The sequence below is a fragment of the Pinus tabuliformis genome, chromosome J, assembly GCF_031772625.1.
Source record: "Pinus tabuliformis cultivar Carrire ecotype Pingquan chromosome J, CPIR1, whole genome shotgun sequence".
Taxonomy (NCBI): Eukaryota; Viridiplantae; Streptophyta; class Pinopsida; order Pinales; family Pinaceae; genus Pinus; species Pinus tabuliformis.
In genome coordinates, this window is record NC_142295.1 from 1,088,494,417 (window position 1) to 1,088,515,203 (window position 20,787).

General features: G+C 37.5%; 1 protein-coding gene across 1 annotated transcript; it reads left to right on the plus strand.

Annotated features, from left to right (window-relative positions):
* Nucleotides 1-7,539: 7,539 nt before the first annotated feature.
* LOC149230808 (uncharacterized) lies at nt 7,540-11,943 on the plus strand. Its single transcript, XM_089381421.1, has 4 exons — nt 7,540-7,582; nt 7,813-8,120; nt 8,260-8,364; nt 11,617-11,943. The coding sequence occupies exons 1-4, from the start codon at nt 7,540-7,542 to the stop codon at nt 11,767-11,769; spliced, it is 609 nt and encodes a 202-aa protein (XP_089237547.1). The 3' UTR covers nt 11,770-11,943.
* The last annotated feature ends 8,844 nt before the right edge of the window (nt 11,944-20,787 follow it).

The following is a 20,787-nucleotide window of genomic DNA, read 5'->3' on the forward strand; positions in this document are numbered from 1 at the left end:
AAGACCAAAATAATATAAATAATTACTGACTTGATCTGCTTTGTGATTTGTGTGTTAGACGTTATTTTCCAAAGCCTCCACAAAGGCAATGGGAATTGGCTCTAAACAGTGTTTGCGATCGCTTGCTCTAGGCAACGAGGACGTCTTTATCTACAACTAATTCCTACTCAAATTTAATTTATATATAAATCTCATTGTAAATATTACTCCTAATTTATAAATTGAATAACTTTTCAAAATCAATATCTCTCACGCTCAGGATCAAAACCATTTTAAAAAGAAGAAAAAACAAAACTAGATGTGCCCACTGCTAGATGCTAACTTCAAATTGGTGTGGGTATCGACAAAGTAATCCAACAGATCATGGATCCCATAGACATTGCAGTTCGCTGCAGGAAATAATTGGTGCCTCTAAAAGATGTCGTAATGAAAATAAAGCCTATTGTTAAGCTGATCCAGGTGGATATTGGTGGCCACCTGCCAAGTCCACCTGGACCCCCACCATTGTCTTTCTCAGCATTTTCAGTTTCCTTAATTGTAGCACAACTTACTATTTTTAGCAGTTTTTCGGGTCCTGAACTTCCGGAGCCGTTTTGAGGCCCTAAACGACGTTTTTTGGGGAATCTGGGGGCAACACGAGTCCATGGAATGGACTGGTGTTGCCCGTTCCAACAATGATAGTGCTCGGATAGATCTTTCTAATGAGCTATTGTACGCGTCAAACGGAGATCATATGCCAAAGTTACGACCCCGGGAAGTTGATGTACCAACTTACCCCCAAACGGGGCCCACAGTTTGGCGTTTCATCTCCTAGGGTTAGGTTTTGGAATGTTAAGGGTTTTTCCATTGTTTGTCAACAATAAATAGGCCTTCGAGCCTCATTGTAACACAGTTCAGAGGCATGTAGTCATCACATCTCTTCTCAGAGATAAGCTACCATCGCCCTAGCTAGTTTATTTCCATTTCTGTTTGTAAGCATATTTCAGTATTTTCCATTAATGAAATGAAGTATTATTTCCGATGCATCTTTGTGTATATGGTTATCTCTGTAATTTGTTGCGTTCCTGTTTAAATCCAGATCAGTGGTATCAGAGCGGTCTGCTTTTTCTCTGTTTTTCTTTGCATGTCCCCAACAAGGTCGGGATATAAGGAGTTAGGGCTTGAACTGGTTGAACCTTTGCAAGATCAGCCTCGCAAATCCCGACGGCCTCCCATGGCGGACGAGAAGAAAGACGAGGGGGCAGGAGATCCCATCAAAATCTTGCTCGAAGAAGCGCTCGAGCGACAACGGAACGCGATGATGGACAACTTTGCGCAGATCCTTCAGCGGCTACCCAGAAGCGGCGCATCGGCTTCCAGCAGCTCCTCTAGAAACGCCACACCCTTTAAGGTACAAGTTAATTTTGAAATCCCCATATTCGAGGGTCAGATAGACGCCGATGCCGTAGATAAATGGTTAAATCTGCTAGAGGGTTATTTTTCTGTTCATGAATTTTCGAGTCGGGAAAAGATTGTTTTTGCTCTTCTCAAAGCAGCCCCCCACGTCAAGGACTGGTGGGAAACCTACTGCGAGCAGAAGGATGAAAGTACTGGCTCACTATTTTCAGCCGCACCCACCTGGGATTCGTTCCGGGATGCCATCAAGGAGCAGTACTACCCTGTCGAAAGCTATGAGGATGAATACATAAAGTGGACCACGCTGCGGCAGGGAAGGGACCAAGATGTGCCGGAGTTCACCAATCTTTTCCATACCCTTCGCACAAAGTTGGGTATCAAGGATTCGGAGCAACATTTGATACTCAAATACCGTGGCTGCCTGCACAAGTACATCCAGGAAGAAATACAGTTCCTAAACATCCCCTCGCTCGACGCAGCATACCGGTATGCCGTCAAGGTCGAGCAGAAGTTTAAACAAAAGAAGCGAGACTTTGGATCTGCGAATCCAAAGCAGGGGAAAGGTGCCCCTAAACCACAGAACAAAGGACAAAGCCAAGGCGGGACAGCCCAAGACAACCAGCCGAAGCTGCAAGCAAAGAGCAATGCCGCGAAGCCGAGAAAGGACACTGGAAAATGGTGCGAGTTCCATAAGAGCTCCACTCACAACACAAGTGAGTGTCGGGCCAAGCAGTCACTGGTGGCTGAGCTAAAGGTTTCAGAATCAGATGCATGTTCCGACTCTGAGTCAGAACCCGATAAGGGGTATGAAAAAGGGAAGCAGATCATTGATGCGGATCCCAACGCCACTGTTGCTACCGCAAAGATCCAGAAAAATGAACCCGAAGATCCAGAGGAGGAGGAGCGTCTCTTCCACTCCCAGATGTGGGTAAAGGGCTCCCCGATACAGTTCATTGTTGATAGCGGGAGTCAAAAGAACCTCATTTCGGCAGAGGTCGTGAAGCGGTTGGGCTTACCGACCACAGCACATCCACAACCATACACCATTGGGTGGCTTCACCAAGGGCGAGATCTTCGCGTGAGCCAGCAGTGTCGCCTTCCATACAACATCAAGCCCTTCACGGATGAGGTATTGTGTGACATTGCTCCCCTTGAAGTTTGTGATGTATTACTAGGACAACCATACTTGTGGAAGCGACATGCTGTGTATGAATCAAGGCCCCGTGCTGTTATTATTACATTGGGAAATAAGTTGTTTAGGATACCAGAGGTAGCACCACCTGCCACCATCTCTTTGATTACTGCAAAACAATGCAGTAAGATCATTTCCAAAACCAGGAAATTTGTTTTCCTGATGATACGCCCTCAAGGGAAGAAGAAGACAGTGGCCGCGGCCTCCAAACGGGGTCCCTCTGCACGACAGCTACAGATGGACAAGATTGTGGAGGAGTACGAAGACATCTTCACCTCCCCGGCAGGGGTTCCTCTGCACTGTCAAGTCAAGCACTCCATCGATCTGACCCCAGGTGCGCCGCTACCCAATGGACCAATTTATCGGCGCTCCGTTCTGGAGAACAATGAAATCAAGAGGCAGATTCAGGAGCTCCTGCAGAAAGGTCACATCCGTCCGAGTTCTTCGCCCTGTGGGAGCCCGATAGTGTTGGTACAGAAGAAGGATGGGACGTGGAGACTCTGTATTGACTATCGGGCGCTGAACAAGATCACTGTCCGTAATAGGTACCCGATCCCGCGGATTGATGACCTCCTAGACCAACTAAAGGGGGCGAAATATTTCAGCAAGATCGATCTGAAGTCAGGATATCACCAGGTACCAATTGAACCCTCAGATGTGTGGAAGACTGCCTTCAAATCCAAGGAGGGCCTCTTCGAATGGTTGGTCATGCCTTTCGGATTGACGAATGCTCCTGCAACCTTTATGAGGCTAATGGATGACATCTTGCGGCCATTCACCAACTCCTTTGTAGTAGTATACTTGGATGACATTCTGATCTTCAGCCAGAGTTGGGAAGAGCACCTCCACCACATCCGACAGGTTCTCCAAACACTGCGGCAACACAAGCTATGTGCCAATTTGGAGAAATGCACTTTTGGCATGACCGAGGTTCAGTATCTGGGATACATCATTGATGAACAGGGGGTGCATGTCGATCCAGCCAAGGTCCAAGTCATTCGGGATTGGCCCTCTCCAACCACTCTAACAGAGCTCCGCAGCTTTCTAGGTCTTGCCAACTTCTACCGCAGGTTTGTGTTGGGATTTTCTCATATTTCTTGGCCCTTGAGTCAAGTCACCAAGGGCGGGGCAAAAGCAAAATTCTTTTGGTCTGAATCTCAACAGAAGGCATTCAGGGAGTTGAAGGATCGCCTCTGCACGGCACCAGTGCTCGCGTTACCAGATTTACAACAACCATTTGAGGTCGAGACAGATGCCTCTGACTATGCTATTGGGGCAGTCCTTACTCAACATGGACATCCAGTGGCATATCACAGTGAAACACTTTCAGACACAGTCCGGAAGTACCCCACTTATGATAAAGAGATGTATTCCATTGTACAGGCCTGCCGACAATGGAAGCATTACATTTTGGGGAAGGAAACGGTCATCCACACAGACCACCGACCTCTGCAGTTCATACAGACCCAAGGGAAATTGCAGAATGATCGCCATCAGAAGTGGTCTACATACCTGCAACAGTTTCACTTGAATATCAAGTATAAAAAGGGCAGCACCAATAATGTTGCAGATTGCCTCAGTCGACCACCGATCATGGCGCTAACCACCGTGCTCAACTCTTGCGGGCACGAGACTTCTGATTGGCCACTTCTCTACAAAAGCGACCCAGAATTCGGCCACACATACCAGACACTCTTGGAGGGTCGGCAGGTTGCAGATTTTCACCTCCAAGATGCCCTATTATGCCACCTCGGTCACCTTTGTGTTCCTTCAAGCGAGCGTGCCAAGATGATTTGGGAAGCACACTACAGTCGGGCTGCTGGGCATTTCGGGGTCGAGAAAACAGTGGCAGTACTGCAAAACTATTTCTATTGGCCGAATCTTCGACAGGATGTTGGGAAGTACATCCGATCATGTACTGCCTGTGCCATTGCCAAACCGACCATTAAGAAGCAAGGCCTCTATACCCCGTTGCCTACCCCTAGTCGACCTTGGGAATCCATCTCCATGGATTACATGTCAGGCCTTCCTTCCACTAAGCATGGAAATGACTGTGTTTTTGTGGTCGTCGACAGGTTCTCAAAGATGGCCATTATGATGGCCTGCAAGAAGAATATCACAGCAGAAGCCACTGCTAAACTCTTCTTTGAACGAGTGTGGGTGCACTTTGGGATCCCACAGTCTATCATCTCAGATCGGGACAGTCGGTTTCTCAGCATCTTTTGGTCCAGTCTCTGGTCAATGCTGGACACCAAACTCACGAAGTCCACAGCCTTCCATCCTCAAACTGATGGCCAGACAGAGGTTGTCAATAGGATGATTGTGCACATTCTGCGCATGTATAACTCAAAGCATCCACGCACATGGGACGAGAGCCTCCCCTACGTTCAACACAGCTACAACCGAGCTCTTCACAGCTCCACTGGCCATAGCCCTTTTCAGGTGGGTTTGGGATTCCAGCCACTATGCCCCATTGATGTGGCCATGCCACTTGCAGCTACTCACATGAATTCAGCTCATGTCTAGTCCGAAACAGATAAGGCCACCAGCTTCATTGAGCGCATCCAACATATTCGCCAGCAGGTCCATGACATTCTTGAGAAATCAAATGCCAAGTACAAGCAGCGACATGATCAACATCGGGTGCCACACAAGTTTCAGGTGGGCGACAAAGTCTGGTTGCATTTGCAAAAGGAACGCCTTACTGGAGCCTATCGGAAATTGAAACCACTCCGATATGGTCCTTACACCATTACTAAGGCTATGGGAGACAATGCATTTGAGCTCAGCATTCCCCCATTCCTTGGCCTGCACCCTGTATTCAATGTGGACCGCCTTCGGCAATACATTCCACCATTGCTAGACACATCCGACATTGCAGAACAACTCAAACCAACAGAATTAAATCCAGATTGCATGGAACAAGCTGCAACTGATCGGATCATGGACACACAGATCAAGAACACTCGCCAACAGAATATCCAACTGTATCGAGTTGTCAAAGCGGGCCAACTCCTTCAGCAGGGCAAGTGGCTCACCAGGGAACAAGTTCAGCAGAAGTTTCCTCATCTCATGGAGGAGCTCAACGCAATGGGGACCATTGCTTCCTAAGGGGGGAGGAATGATCCAGGTGGATATTGGTGGCCACCTGCCAAGTCCACCTGGACCCCCACCATTGTCTTTCTTAGCATTTTCAGTTTCCTTAATTGTAGCACAACTTACTATTTTTAGCAGTTTTTCGGGTCCTGAACTTCCGGAGCCATTTTGAGGCCCTAAACGATGTTTTTTGGGGAATCTGGGGGCAACACGAGTCCATGGAATGGACTCGTGTTGCCCGTTCCAACAATGATAGTGCTGGGATAGATCTTTCTAATGAGCTATTGTACGCGTCAAACGGAGATCATATGCCAAAGTTACGACCCCGGGAAGTTGATGTACCAACTTACCCCCAAACGGGGCCCACAGTTTGGCGTTTCATCTCCTAGGGTTAGGTTTTGGAATGTTAAGGGTTTTTCCATTGTTTCTCAACAATAAATAGGCCTTCGAGCCTCATTGTAACACAGTTCAGAGGCATGTAGCCATCACATCTCTTCTCAGAGATAAGCTACCATCGCCCTAGCTAGTTTATTTCCATTTCTGTTTGTAAGCATATTTCAGTATTTTCCATTAATGAAATGAAGTATTATTTCCGCTGCATCTTTGTGTATATGGTTATCTCTGTAATTTGTTGCGTTCCTGTTTAAATCCGGATCATAAGCAGATCTAGAGAGACCGCCAAGCAATAAAGAAGAACAAGAATGATAAGGGTTCCTCTGTGAGTATATGTCTTAAATATTTGGATGCCCTTCTCCAAGAAGCATCATAGGTGGCAGGACATAGCACAATACCAATCATGTGTAATGTTATAAAACCAGCATGAAGATCTATGATTTGATGACGTTGCACAATACCAATCATGTGTAACTTTATCAAACCAGCAGGAAGATCTATGATTTGATTTTACACATCAAAGAGCATCTCAAATTGTCTCCTTTGGTTGAGTTTGCCCAACTTCCAGAGCTATTAGAGGAACAAACTCAGAACCTCCAACAGGGACTTCAGCAAATTAAGGAAACATTAGAAGCACAACCTTCGTTCTGCAAGCAGTTCCCATGGCGGTCCTGCTCTAACCGACTGTTCAGAGATGAAGCTTATCGACGAACCTTTTATAGTGGGACAACAGGAAGCCTTTTCATTTCTTGAATATTTGGTTATGGAATATGCGGAGGGTAAGAATATTGGCGTGCTTGGCAAGTGTTGATTTCAGCACCAGGTTGGCATCCTCAATAAATAAACTATTGGTAATATCAAGCTGCACAGGATCCTCTGCAACAATGGCGGTATAATCCAAATAACAACCGATGTTCCTCGTCTGAGTCAATCCACAGAGCTTTAGTTTGATTCCAACTCCTCCGAAGCGCATGACCTTGTTATAACAGTGAACTCCTCTGAGGATATTGGCTTGACCTGTCACTGCAATCCCCACAGTAGCCGAAAAGATGACAACGTCTGTTACAGCGTTGTCGCTGCCCATGAGACTTATGCCCACACCGCTGAATTTCTTCTCGTCGGGGCTTCCGCCGGCGGTAATGCGCTGCCCCAGGAAGGAATTCCGGATGTATGTCTCGTGCCCACCCTAAACTATGATGCCAGACGACTTGAAATAATTATCGATGTTCAAATTTTGAATTTGGGCTTGAATTTGAATTTGGGCAGGGCGGGTTCACCAGTTCAAATTTCGAACTTGGGCGGGGCGGGTTCACCAGTTCAAATTTCGAATTTGAATTTGAATTGTTCGGTTAACATGGAGCAACATGCATAACATACATGCTCAGCTCATCACATCTCAGATGCGCGTCCAGATGCATAGCATAGCATGGTATAGTTTTATGTATTGTACATGGCGGTTATCCATGGTAAGGTTTTACCGGAAAGCGTTTGTTCAGAAATATTCAGGTGTGTCAGCGTGCTTGTACTACAGTCTATGCCCACGGAATGATTATAATACTATAGGGTTGGAAATAGGAACTGCCTCCCTTATGCACATGGCGCGGGATCGATGACCTTTCCTTTACGGTAAGCCATTCTCATGTATTTAAATTCTTGAATCCTCCACTGTCACGGTCACTGTCAAAGCATTCAATGCCCTATAGCATATGAAATATGGCTTTCCCAGACCTGACCAGCCCCAGCTATCGCCGCGGGATTCCTCTTGTATCGACGGTATCGAGGCCTGTTGAGCCGCGGGATTCCTCTTGTATCGACGGTATTGAGGCCTGTTGAGCAATCCAACGGCCAGGGTTGGTTCCTTCAACTTTCAATACCCTTGGCGTCGTCTCGAGGTTTCATTCTTCCGTCAGTGCTCGTGACTCCTGCTTGGTCTGTTGCTTCCTACTGTGGTCTCATTCCAGCTTCGAACCAGAGCTCTCTTGAGGTTGTTGAAAGGCTCTCGAAGTGCCAATCCTTGTCCTCACTGCCAGAGTTGGCATTCTGGGTAAGTTAGCGGTTGGTTAGTTTTCCTATTTTCGTTTTTAATTCCTGCAACCATGTTTTAACCTTTCTTCACAGCAGACTAAGCTCTTTTCTAAGCAAATATTCGAATACTTAATCTATTAGTGGTGGTTTTCTCGTAGGTACACCTTGCTATCGTTTTCGAGTTTGCTACCAGATGGCAGCGGTGCCTTCCAGGAACAGAGATGACTCCGAGGGTTCCACAGGGTATGAGGATTTCTGACCTGGTTTGTCTTACAACATCCTGTAGTTTTTTCTTGTTTCCTTCTGTAAGTCGATTCTCTGTTCTAATCTTGGCACTGAAAGACATTTACGCTCTTAAGCTTGTTAATGTGCAATAAAATGGTCGATTTTGTAGAGGGTTTGGTTTGGTAAATTGTCTCGGTTACCGGACAGTATACTTATTCGCTATTTCTTGATTTGCTTTTAGATGGAATTATCTCCATTGATATTTGTTGGGTTTGATAACAATTGGGGTTTGGAAGCTCGTCCACCCGGAAACGGGGTCGAACCATGTTTTTCTTTAAAGAATTTAAACGAGTAATCCCGAGTTTAATTTTGTTACGTTGAGCCACAGGGTTTAGGCCTGAGTCCTCACATTCAGGATTTTTGAAAGAACTAGCTAAATTCTCTGGTGCAGAGTCATGACCAGAACCTGGTCTTTACGAAAATATTTCCCTGTTCCACCGCATTCTGACCCTGTTTTTATTTTAATAAGAATATAGTCTACTTTATTTCTGAATCATGTCTTTTATTTTTTATTTTAAGAAGCTTTTGAGGGGATTTCGCCTCTTATATTTCGAGCCACACTGGCCAACGGAGTTGAAAATGGCACATATTTCTCATTGCCCATGGTGGAAGGGAAGCTAGTAGGCTTCCATGGTCGAAGTGGTTCTTATTTAGATTGCATTGGGGTATATGTTTCAAAGGGACGAACTCTTTTTTTTTTTTTTGAAATTTGGTTTTTCAGATTCTGAAGGCTATATCAGTTGGCCCATGGGGAGGCAAAGGTGGAGATTCAAAGGTGGAGATTCATGGGAAATTTAATGGGGAGGCAAATGTGGAGATTCAAAGGTGGATATTCATTGACGAATGCCAGCATACACCCCATCATCCCATGAATCTCCACCTTTGCCTCCCCATGGGCCAACTGATATAGCCTTCGGAATCTGAAAAACCAAATTTCAAAAAAAAAAAAATTCGTCCCTTTGAAACATATACCCCAATGCAATCTAAATAAGAACCACTTCGACGATGACCTAATATTATTTCACATTTCCACCTTTGAACTAATATTGGCACATTTCTACCAAAAAAAAATTCTACTTAAAACTTCTAAATTTCTTATAAAACGCAAATTTTCAAATCACAAACATATTAAAACAAACCAAAAAAATTAAATATAAACTTGAAATTCATTTTATATTTTTAAATACATATAAATTTTAAAATTCTAATTAGATCCATACCTTTTCGGTATTATTTCCTCGGCTTCCACCAAACAAAAACCCCATCCCTTTCATATTCAATGCTGATAGAATCTATCACACTTCCGTTTACTAATAATAGGGTGTATGCAGGCATTCGGCAAATAATATTAGGTCACGGAAATGTGAACTAATATTTCCGTGGTCGAAGTGGTTCTTATTTATATTATTATTGAAACATATACCCCAATGCAATCTAAATAAGAACCACTTCGACTCTTTGTGTTAATGGGGAGGCAAATGTGGAGATTCAAATGTGGAGATTCATTGACGAATGCCAGCATACACCCCATCATTCCATGAATCTCCACCTTTGAATCTCCATCTCTGCCTCCCCATGGACCAACTGATATAGCCTTCGAAATCTGAAAAACCAAATTTCGAAAAAAAAAATAAAAATCGTCCCTTTGAAACATATACCCAATGCAATCTAAATAAGAACCACTTCGACCATGGAAGCCTACTAGCTTCCCTTCCGCCATGGGCAATGAGAAATATGTGCCATTTTCAACTCCGTTGGCCAGTGTGGCTCGAAATATCAGAGGCGAAATCCCCTCAAAAGCTTCTTAAAATAAAAAATAAAAGACATGATTCAGAAATAAAGTAGACTATATTCTTATTAAAATAAAAACAGGGTCAGAATGCGGTGGAACAGGGAAATATTTTCGTAAAGACCAGGTTCTGGTCATGACTCTGCACCAGAGAATTTAGCTAGTTCTTTCAAAAATCCTGAATGTGAGGACTCAGGCCTAAACCCTGTGGCTCGACGTAACAGAATTAAACTCGGGATTACTCGTTTAAATTCTTTAAAAAAAGACATGGTTCCACCCCGTTTCCGGGTGGACGACCTTCCAAACCAACTGTTATCAAACCCAACAAATATCAACAGAGATAATTCCATCTAAAAGCAAATCAAGAAATAGCGAATAAGTATACTGTCCAGTAACCGAGACAATTTACCAAACCAAACCCTCTACAAAATCGACCATTTTATTGCACATTAACAAGCTTAAGAGCGTAAATGTCTTTCAGTGCCAAGATTAGAACAGAGAATCGACTTACAGAAGGAAACAAGAAAAAACTACAGGATGTTGTAAGACAAACCAGGTCAGAAATCCTCATACCCTTGAACTAATATTGGCACATTTCCGTGACCTAATATTATTTGCCGAATGCCTGCATACACCCTATTATTAGTAAACGGAAGTGTGATAGATTCTATCAACATTGAATATGAAAGGAATGGGGTTTTTGTTTGGTGGAAGCCGAGGAAATAATACCGAAAAGGTATGGATCTAATTAGAATTTTAAAATTTATATGTATTTAAAAATATAAAATGAATTTCAAGTTTATATTTAATTTTTTTGGTTTGTTTTAATATGTTTGTGATTTGAAAATTTGCCTTTTATAAGAAATTTAGAGGTTTTTTTGGTAGAAATCACTAAAAAATAAATTTTTGGCAAAATATTTCTCATATAAAATATCTACGGTTAATGTATTATAGATCACAAAAGCTTAACTTTAAATTAGATATATTAAAGTTATTAAAATATTTTTGAAATTATTTTTGATTTGAGTTGCACAATTTTCTAAGATGGTTAAGTTTTAAATAACTACTTTTAATTATTAAAATGTTTTAAATCAAAACAAAATCTTTTAAAATGAATAGACACAAATTATAAATATTTAAAAATATAAAAAAATTATATTTATTAAAGTATTATCTATAAATATAATTGGTTATATTCAGAAAATTAGAATATATTTAATTATATGAAAGTGGTGGTTGTTTTTTTTATTATATGAAAGGAAATGCATTAGGTAAATAAATGAAATTTAAATTAAACTAAAAATATATAAAAATTAATATAAAAAATAGCATTTATTTATTTATAAATTATGATATACTTTTGATATGTATTTTGTAATTGTATTAAACTTGTACCATTATTCAATGATTACTGATTTTTGATTTTTCTTTTATTTGTAAGATTGAATTGGATTATCCCAAAGAGAGAATCACATCAATAAGTGGACGTTACGACACTGATCTGAGGTCACTCACTTTTGAGAACAACCTGAAGAAGATATATGGTCCTTACGGAGTCGAAGATGTCACATATTTCTCATTACCCATGGCATAAGGGAAGATAGTAGGCTTCCATGGTCGAAGTGGTTGATATTTAGATTGCATTGGGGTATATATTTCAAATTTACAAGCTCCAGCAATCTCAAATGTACAGACATCTTTTTATTTTATATTTTATATTTTAACAATGTACGTGTCATATGCATATAGGATGGATTTTAAAGAACTGTTTTATTTTATTAATTGATTTTTTAAACCGATTTTTGAGGATTAGGTTGTTTTCTTTTAGTTTTATTAATTGGTGTTTATTAGGTGGTTTTCTTTTAATTTTATTAATCAGGTTGTTGGATTAGTTTTAATGGGAAATACCAAGTTTATTAAAGTAAGTTTTCTAGTCTTTTATATAATTGTTATTGGATTTTTTAAATTTTTTATGAATGATTTTTTATCCAAAACTTTTTACATTAATTTTAGAGAAATCCAAAATTTATTAAAATAAGTATTCTAGTATTTTGTATTATTGTTATCAAATTAAGTATAATATTTAGTTTAAAAAATTTCACACTTATTTTTTAAGAAGTATTTGATGACTCCTTTTAGTTTTATATTTAATATGTAATAGTTATAAGGATTTATAGTATATCTTCGTTTTAGGGTTTCGAAGATGAGTTTTTTCTTTGATTTTTTTTTTGGAATAAATTCTCAAATAAATACATATTTCTTAAATGAAAAATTTAAATAAATTTTCAATATATCATTTTTCATAAGTATATAAAATGTTTTTTTTGTTTGTAATTTAACTTTCAATATTTTGCATATTAGTTTTTATTAATGATCATATTTATTTTTAAATTTAACATAATGAGATGTTGGTTAAAGATCCACTAATTATCTTAAATTTCTCAAAATTAACATTTTTTTTCAACAAAAGAATAGAGGATATGGAAATCAATGTTATCCTCATGAGTGCATGTCCTAGCATTGGAGGTAGTGCTTAGATTTTAGTGCCATATGAAAATTTTCCAAATTTTCCAATAACTTTATATTGATTGAATTTATGGGTTAGATTAGCATAATCTTTTATCCATAAAGGATTAAGATTGGCTTTATGGGCTATAATATTGAATTAAACCTTACCAATTTTAGCACCAAAGCTATTGAGGAGAATAATGCTCTCTTTGGATTAGAGGGTAGAAATATCATTTTCTAAATTAATAAAAGGGTGTGTTTTTTTGTAAAAGGTAATAGTGAAAGTGAAAAAATAAGAGATAACAAGGAAAAATGATTGTTTGTATTAAAAAATGATATTAAGTCAAATATCTTAGAGTGATCCCTTCACATCAGTTTTTTGTTTCTAATGGATAAAATTGTGTATCTATATGTTCGGTAGAGTTTTCGTTTCAAGAGCTATATTATTTGATGATAGGGACTTTCTCTAAGGAAGTTTTTTTAAATTTCATTTCACAATTTTAAGTTTTCTTAGCTCCTATTTGTTACATTTAAAATTAATACATCCTTCATTATATTTATATTTCGATAGATGTGCGAAAACTTCTCGAGGTAAAAAGGGCCCAATTAGACCATCTTCCACTAAAAGTGTGAACCTTGTAGCTATGGACCAAATTCAAAACGTACTAATTATTATTCTTCAATATAAAATGTAACGGAATATGCAAATGTAAGATGAAACTATTTGGAAATAGACTAGCCTATATAATCCTATCTATGTTTTGCTAGCTTAAATCACTTTTAGGAACCAATTGATATAAAATAAAAGTAGAGCTATAGAGAGTAAGGAGAATAGCCCATGAACTACAATCAACACTGAACTTGAGGAAAATTAAATCACTTTTAGGAACCAATTGATATAAAATAAAAGTAGAGATATAGAGAGTAAGGAGAATAGTCCATGAACTACAATCAACACTAAACTTGAGGAAAATTCTCAAAACTAAGGATAACCTATAAATAATTGAGATTGGATACTAGATTCATGTTAGCATTGATGTAAAATAGAGAGATATGTATAAAGAGTAAGAATAATAGTCCAACAACTACCATAGGTTTGTTATGGAAAAGTTATAATATTTGAGGATGGATAATAACTTATTGGGGAATATCTACTTTACATCAAGTAGTTAACAATGCATAAGGCAAGTAAGAATTTGTACTTTAAGCAAGATAATAAACTATAGATCACAACATCAATCCCCACAAGCTTAAAGAAAGGCTATGAATAGATATAATTGTCCATAAACATCCACAATTTGCAATAAACTATAGATCACAACATCGATCCCCACAAGCTTAAAGAAAGGCTATGAATAGATATAATTGTCCATAAACATCCACAATTTGTAAGAATATAAGAGCATAAGCTAACAATGTATTCTATTCATGAAACTATTTGGAAATAGACTAGCCTATATAATCCTATCTATGTTTTGCTAGCTTAAATCACTTTTAGGAACCAATTGATATAAAATAAAAGTAGAGCTATAGAGAGTAAGGAGAATAGTCCATGAACTACAATCAACACTAAACTTAAGGAAAACTCTCAAAACTAAGGATAACCTATAAATAATTATTGGATACTAGATTCATGTTAGCATTGATGTAAAATAGAGAGATATGTATAGAGTAAGAATAATAGTCCAACAACTGCCATAGGTTTGTTATGGAAAATTTATAATATTCGAGGATGGATAATAAGTTATTGGGGGAATATCTACTTTACATCAAGTAGTTAACAATGCATAAGGCAAGTAAGAATTTGCACTATAAGTAGTATAATAAACTATAGATCACAACATCGATCCCCACAAGCTTAAAGAAAGGCTATGAATAGATATAATTGTCCATAAACATCCACAATTTGCAAGAATATAAGAGCATAAGCTAACAATGTATTCTATTCAATAAGGCAATTTACATTATTAGAGTAGAACTTTTTTAACACAAAGATAACTTTGAAGTCCATTTATATTATATGTTATTTTGCCCAATATTTCAATTTCTAACCTCCTTCCTCAAAAGTGATTTGAATCAAAGAAGCAACTTTGGCAAGGCCTTTTCTTCAAACTGTTCATAGAAATTTGCAAGAAGAAATTTAGGTAGGAGATCAAGTGGTCAAATGAAAAGGAGATATCAAATGTGTAGTTTTATGAATATGTTCCTTTGACACTCTCTCAAAAAAATCCATATCCCTTTAAACATAATATTCACAATAATTGAAAGGGAATGTGGGAATTGAGTTGGTAAACATTCATCAATGCATGTCAAACTTGTAACCATTAAACAACCTATGAAATGATCAACAAGTCCATGCGTTGAAAATGAAAATGGCAATGAGATTACCATAAATTAAAATGTAATATGATTTATGTACTTCTACTTGAATTCGTCATCATGGATGAACATGTTTAAATCTCGGGACAAGGTTGAAATATTCCTTCGGCTTTTGGACACCAAAATTTACTCCTATTTTTGTGGTATTGCCACCCAGATTCAGAATGCATTTGTTTTATTTTGATTTTGATTCCCTTCATGTCTAGTAGCTCCTCAATTAGTGCAACTGTGAGAAATATATTTTCTTTGGAAATAAACAACTTCTAGTAACAAGAAGGTTAACATCCTTTTTCAGTGTTGGAAACACATTTGTCGAGGTTTTCTTCATAATTTTTTCACACACTGACCTACTAATTTTCATTAAAACTAAAATAATAGCCTCAAAGTCCCAATGCATACAAAATTAAGTTTAAAAAATGGCATGTTGTTCTTCATGGATTTTGACATTATGCAACACTCTAGAGAAGAGAAAAAATAGTTCTTTCTTGTCATATTGGCTTTATATGAGCTAAGTCATGAAAAATAATTGGGAAAAGGAGAGAAAAAAATATCAAGGAAGGAGGAACAAAAAAATTAGGGAATGCGAAATTAGGGGAAAAGTGGTAGAATTTAACCATGAGAATGTTGAGTGTTTCATATTGTAGACAAGAATGGAAGTATATGAAGCACATATCCCAAAACATAATTAAATTTAGTACTTTTTAATGCTAAGAGAAAAATCATCAAGTGAGGTAGATAATGTTAATAGGTTTAAAAAATGGCATGTTGTTCTTCATGGATTTTGACATTATGCAACACTCTAGAGATGAGAAAACATAGTTCTTTCTTGTCATATTGGCTTTATATGAGCTAAGTCATGAAAAATAATTGGGAAAAGGAGAGAAAAAAATATCAAGGAAGGAGGAACAAAAAAAATTAGGGAATGCGAAATTAGGGGAAAAGTGGTAGAATTTAACCATGAGAATGTTGAGTGTTTCAGATTGTAGTCAAGAATGGAAGTATATGAAGCACATATCCCAAAACATAATTAAATTTAGTACTTTTTAATGCTAAGAGAAAAATCATCAAGTGAGGTAGATAATGTTAATAGGTGAGTGATTTTCCAAAGAGAGGAAAATCAAGTTTGATAGTCATTAAGCCCAATTATCAGCTTTGGAAGATGAGAAACACTCCATGGTTATTGATTTGACTTTTGAGGGTGAACCACTAACATCAAGTAGTAAGAAGATTGCATCAAGCAGTAAGAAGATTGACTCAATGGCATTGATGTATTACTATATTACCCAACCAAACATTTACCTTTTATTAGGGAAAATATCAAAAAATAATAAAGTTTGTAATGTGCATATATTCCTATATGAGCCATAATTCCAACTTTATACACATTGTATATTTCAAAATTATTTCAACTTAGCTCATAGTTTCCATAAATTAACAACTTTTATACCATTAATTATACAAATTTCACTTTTCTAGAGGCTCTTACAACTAGATTCTATACTTTAATACGTTAATTTCACATTGTGGTCACTCTACTAGGTATAATTCCTTCACTAGGGTACCCACGATACGATAATGATTCCCTATAATACAATATGATGTATACTATCATTATATTAAACACATAAAATAACAAGAGCAACAATAAGCACATGGAACCATATTTCTAACACTTATCTTGTGCAAATGACACTAATTAGCTATAGACCTTTGACATTCCATCTATCCATAAACCTTGTTACTCTAGCTCTATCAATAGTAGGTCAACTGAGAGTTGCGACTATGATTCCATAATGGAAATGGCTATCTAATCCAACTAAGTCTCATAGTCAATACAAGCAATGCTTAGGATAAGGTATAAAAATCTAATAACAATTCCAACTACACTCTCATTCCGATCAAACTAGATAAATCAAGGAATTGTACCCACTTCTCTACTTCAAAGTCCCTCAATTTGCCCAACTTCACATCTAGGTATCTAACATAGACCAACTAAGATGTCTTAGAGTTGTGGGTCTAGGAACTATAACTAGAATAATGGACTCTTTAGGTTCCCTCCAAGCCTCACATTTTGGTTATTCGTATTGACCCAATTCCCCCTTCAGTGCTCCAACCTTCCCCTAATAAATCGAAGGAGTATTGGCAATAGAATCCCACCTATGATTCACAAGTTTCATAGGGAAATAGGGCCTCATTCCTTTATAAGATAAGGCACACCATACCCAGACTATAAAGGAAAGGAATAACAATGAAATGAATGTATTTTTCACTATTTCCATGCTTCAAATATGTATCTCTCTATTGGAAAGTTGTCATCAAGGATCATATGCTTGTGACTTGGAAACCCATTCCTATACTTATGAACTGAGGAAATAATATATGAATTATGACACATTTTGGTTATTTGTATTGACCCAATTCCCCCTCCAGTGCTCCAACCTTCCCCTAATAAATGGAAGGAGTATTGGCAATAGAATCCCACCTATGATTCACAAGTTTCATAGGGAAGTAGGGCCTCATTCCTTTATAAGATAAGGCACACCATACCTAGACTATAAAGGAAAAGAATAACAATGAAAATGAATGTATTTTTTACTATTTCCATGCTTTAAATATGTATCTCTCTATTGGAAAGTTGTCATCAAGGATCATATGCCTGTGACTTGGGAACTCATTCCTATACTTATGAACTTAGGAAATAATATATGAATTATGACACAAGACTTGGGGATATTATATTATTTCTTTTTCTTAGTGACTTCTATTAAAACCTTATCCCCCTTTTTCTCTTGTGGAGTCCTACTACCTTTTCCATACTCTCTATTCTAACTTGATCTGCAACCATGATGCATTTTATTGATAAAAAAATATGTAAAATTACATAATTAGGCTATTCAACATTTTATTAGTCTAGGATTTTTGGCCCAAAATATTATGGACACTCTATCCCAACATCAAGCTAGGTCACTATCCTATAACTGATATGCACATGAACATATTACAACTTGAGAATCAAGTTTTGGGTATTACATTCCACTTTCATTATTCTTGAATTGTCCTTGGTACACTATGTACAAATATACATAAATTATATGTAAAAACAACTCAACAATTTCATAGTTTAATGACCCTTGTAACAATTCCAACCATTAATCTCTCATTCTCATTACCCTACACAACCCAAGGAACTATACCCCCTTCTTTACTTTACAATCCCTAAGTTTGTCCCACTTCCCTTCCATGGATCCATTACAGGCTAGATAGGAAGTCTCAGAGTTGTGCCTATAAGAACTCTACCTTCACAAACAAAGCCTCAAAATTTTCAAAATATCTATAAGTATGCCTCCCACATCACATCTTCTAGTTCTCACTTCTCTTCTTGTGTTTTGTAATATGTCTATTGGACTTGTCATATTATTTTGTTCTTAAGATTTATTTCATTTTAGTTGTGATTGGTATTTCATTCCTTTTTGCTTTAGAATGAACCATCTCCTAGTGTTCTTATTTTTGGGTACTCAATTCATTTCTTTATTCTTCATATATTCCTATCCACGTGACTTCTCAAATATGAAATGTAATCATGTATTCGAAAATAAATTTGCAATCATAGTACAACACTTATCTATATGGATTTTCTTTGCTTCACGAAGATTCTATAGGAAATAATTCATCCTTTGGCACACCCTAATGATTCCAGCCACATGTATTCTTAAATTGTCTCTTCCTTTTTATACTTAACCTCTAGACTTAGGTATCCCCTTTGTTACTAAATACTCCCTCGAGAAACACATCATTAGATAAGGTTTTTACATCTATGGAGAGTTCCATTTTACTTTTATGCATCCATTGTATCCATTATTCAACAATTCATAGCAATTATATTTTCTAGGGTCATCACAGTGGCATTCTTGTTAAGCTTTCATCTTTTCAACTATCATTATTTTCATAAATTTGTGTCCTCAAAGGAGATTTCTTGTAGTCCATCCTCATGTGACTACTTTAACATGAAACTCTTCATTATAACATCTAGTGGCCCTTGTAACGTTATTGATTTCATGCATTAGAACTAATTACAACATTTCAATTATGTAAAATAGAACATAAGCAAACAACCATACAAATGCATTCAATAATTCCTTCATGCATATATTCGTTGATATGTTCCCTCATAAAAATAAGGTTTTCTTAAAGGGAAATAAATCCCTAACATAACATCTACCATCAAATTTATTATTTCCCAAAAAGTCTCTTCAAGGATGTTTCCTTTGAACCCCCAATAAGGGAAACAATTATCACTTCCCCCTCGAACCCCCTAGTCACAATAGTAGGGAAGAAATCCCCCTTACACCCCCTGTCAAGAACTAGTGTCCAAATGTGACTAAAAACAAGACCTCAGACTACACAATTAACAATCTCCCACTTGGAGACTACTTATAACAGCAATATTTCTACTACACTTGTTGACTGTGCTTTCAACTTTGGACTTGGTTAGTTTATCCTATTTATCACCATTCTTGAAGACCAACTAAAACTAAGTCGAAGCTCACCTTCTCATAGATTTCTACTTTCATTAACATGTCTACAATATTTTGGCTATTATGTGTCTTTTCCAAGTTCAACTATACCTCTTCCAAAATTAATCATATGAAATGGTACCTAAGTTGTATATGATTACTCTTGAATGAAACGCTGATGTCTGTGCAAGATGAATAGAATTTCCATTATCACTATACAACCCACTATTCTCCTTCTTTCCCAATTCTTCCATGAATCTTTATAACCAAATAATATCTTTACTAGACTTTGTAGCAGCGACATACTCTACCTTCTATTGTTGAAATTGCAACAACCCTTTGCAATTTCGAGATCCAACTTTTATTTTTCCACCTATAGTAAAAATATAGCCTGTGGTACTTGTCCTATTGCATATACCACCTTCCATATTTGAGCAAACATATCCCTATAGAACAATTTTTGTACCTCCAAATCATAATATTGAATAGTAGTACCTTTCACATACCTAAGAACCCACTTTTACTACCTCCTAATGCTTTTTTCCCTGAAATTTCATACACTTGCTCACAACATCCACTGCATGTGCAATATTTGGCCTTATGCACACCATAACATACACCAAGTTTCCAATTATTGATGAATATGGAACCTTGGACATGTATTCTATTTCCTCTTATGTCTTTGAATGGATCTCTTTAGTCAATTTGAAATGGCTAGCCAAATGTGCAATGACTGGTTTTCATCTTTGATTTTAAATTTCCATCACCTTTTCTATATACTCACTCTAATACAATGTTAGTTTATGAATTTTCTTGTATCTCGTTATTCTCGTTCCAAGGATTTTCTTTGCAACACCTAAATCCTTCATAGAAAATGAATTAGCTAATTTTCTTTTGATCACATTTATATCTTGCATGTTAGACCCTATAACAAGCTCGTTTGATCTACATATGATAATAAGATGTGATAGCTACCATTATATAGTCTCTTAAAATAAATGGAATGGTTAGACTAACATGTATAATAACCTTGTTCTATCATAAATCTGTCAAACTTCAAATATAGTTATCATGGTGCTTTCTTTGAACCATACACACTCTTCTTTAGTCTACACACTATTTTTCCCTTCCCTTTGACCTCATATCCTTGTGTCTTTTGTATAAAAATCTCTTCCTCCAATTCTCCATGGAGAAAAGTTATATTTACATCT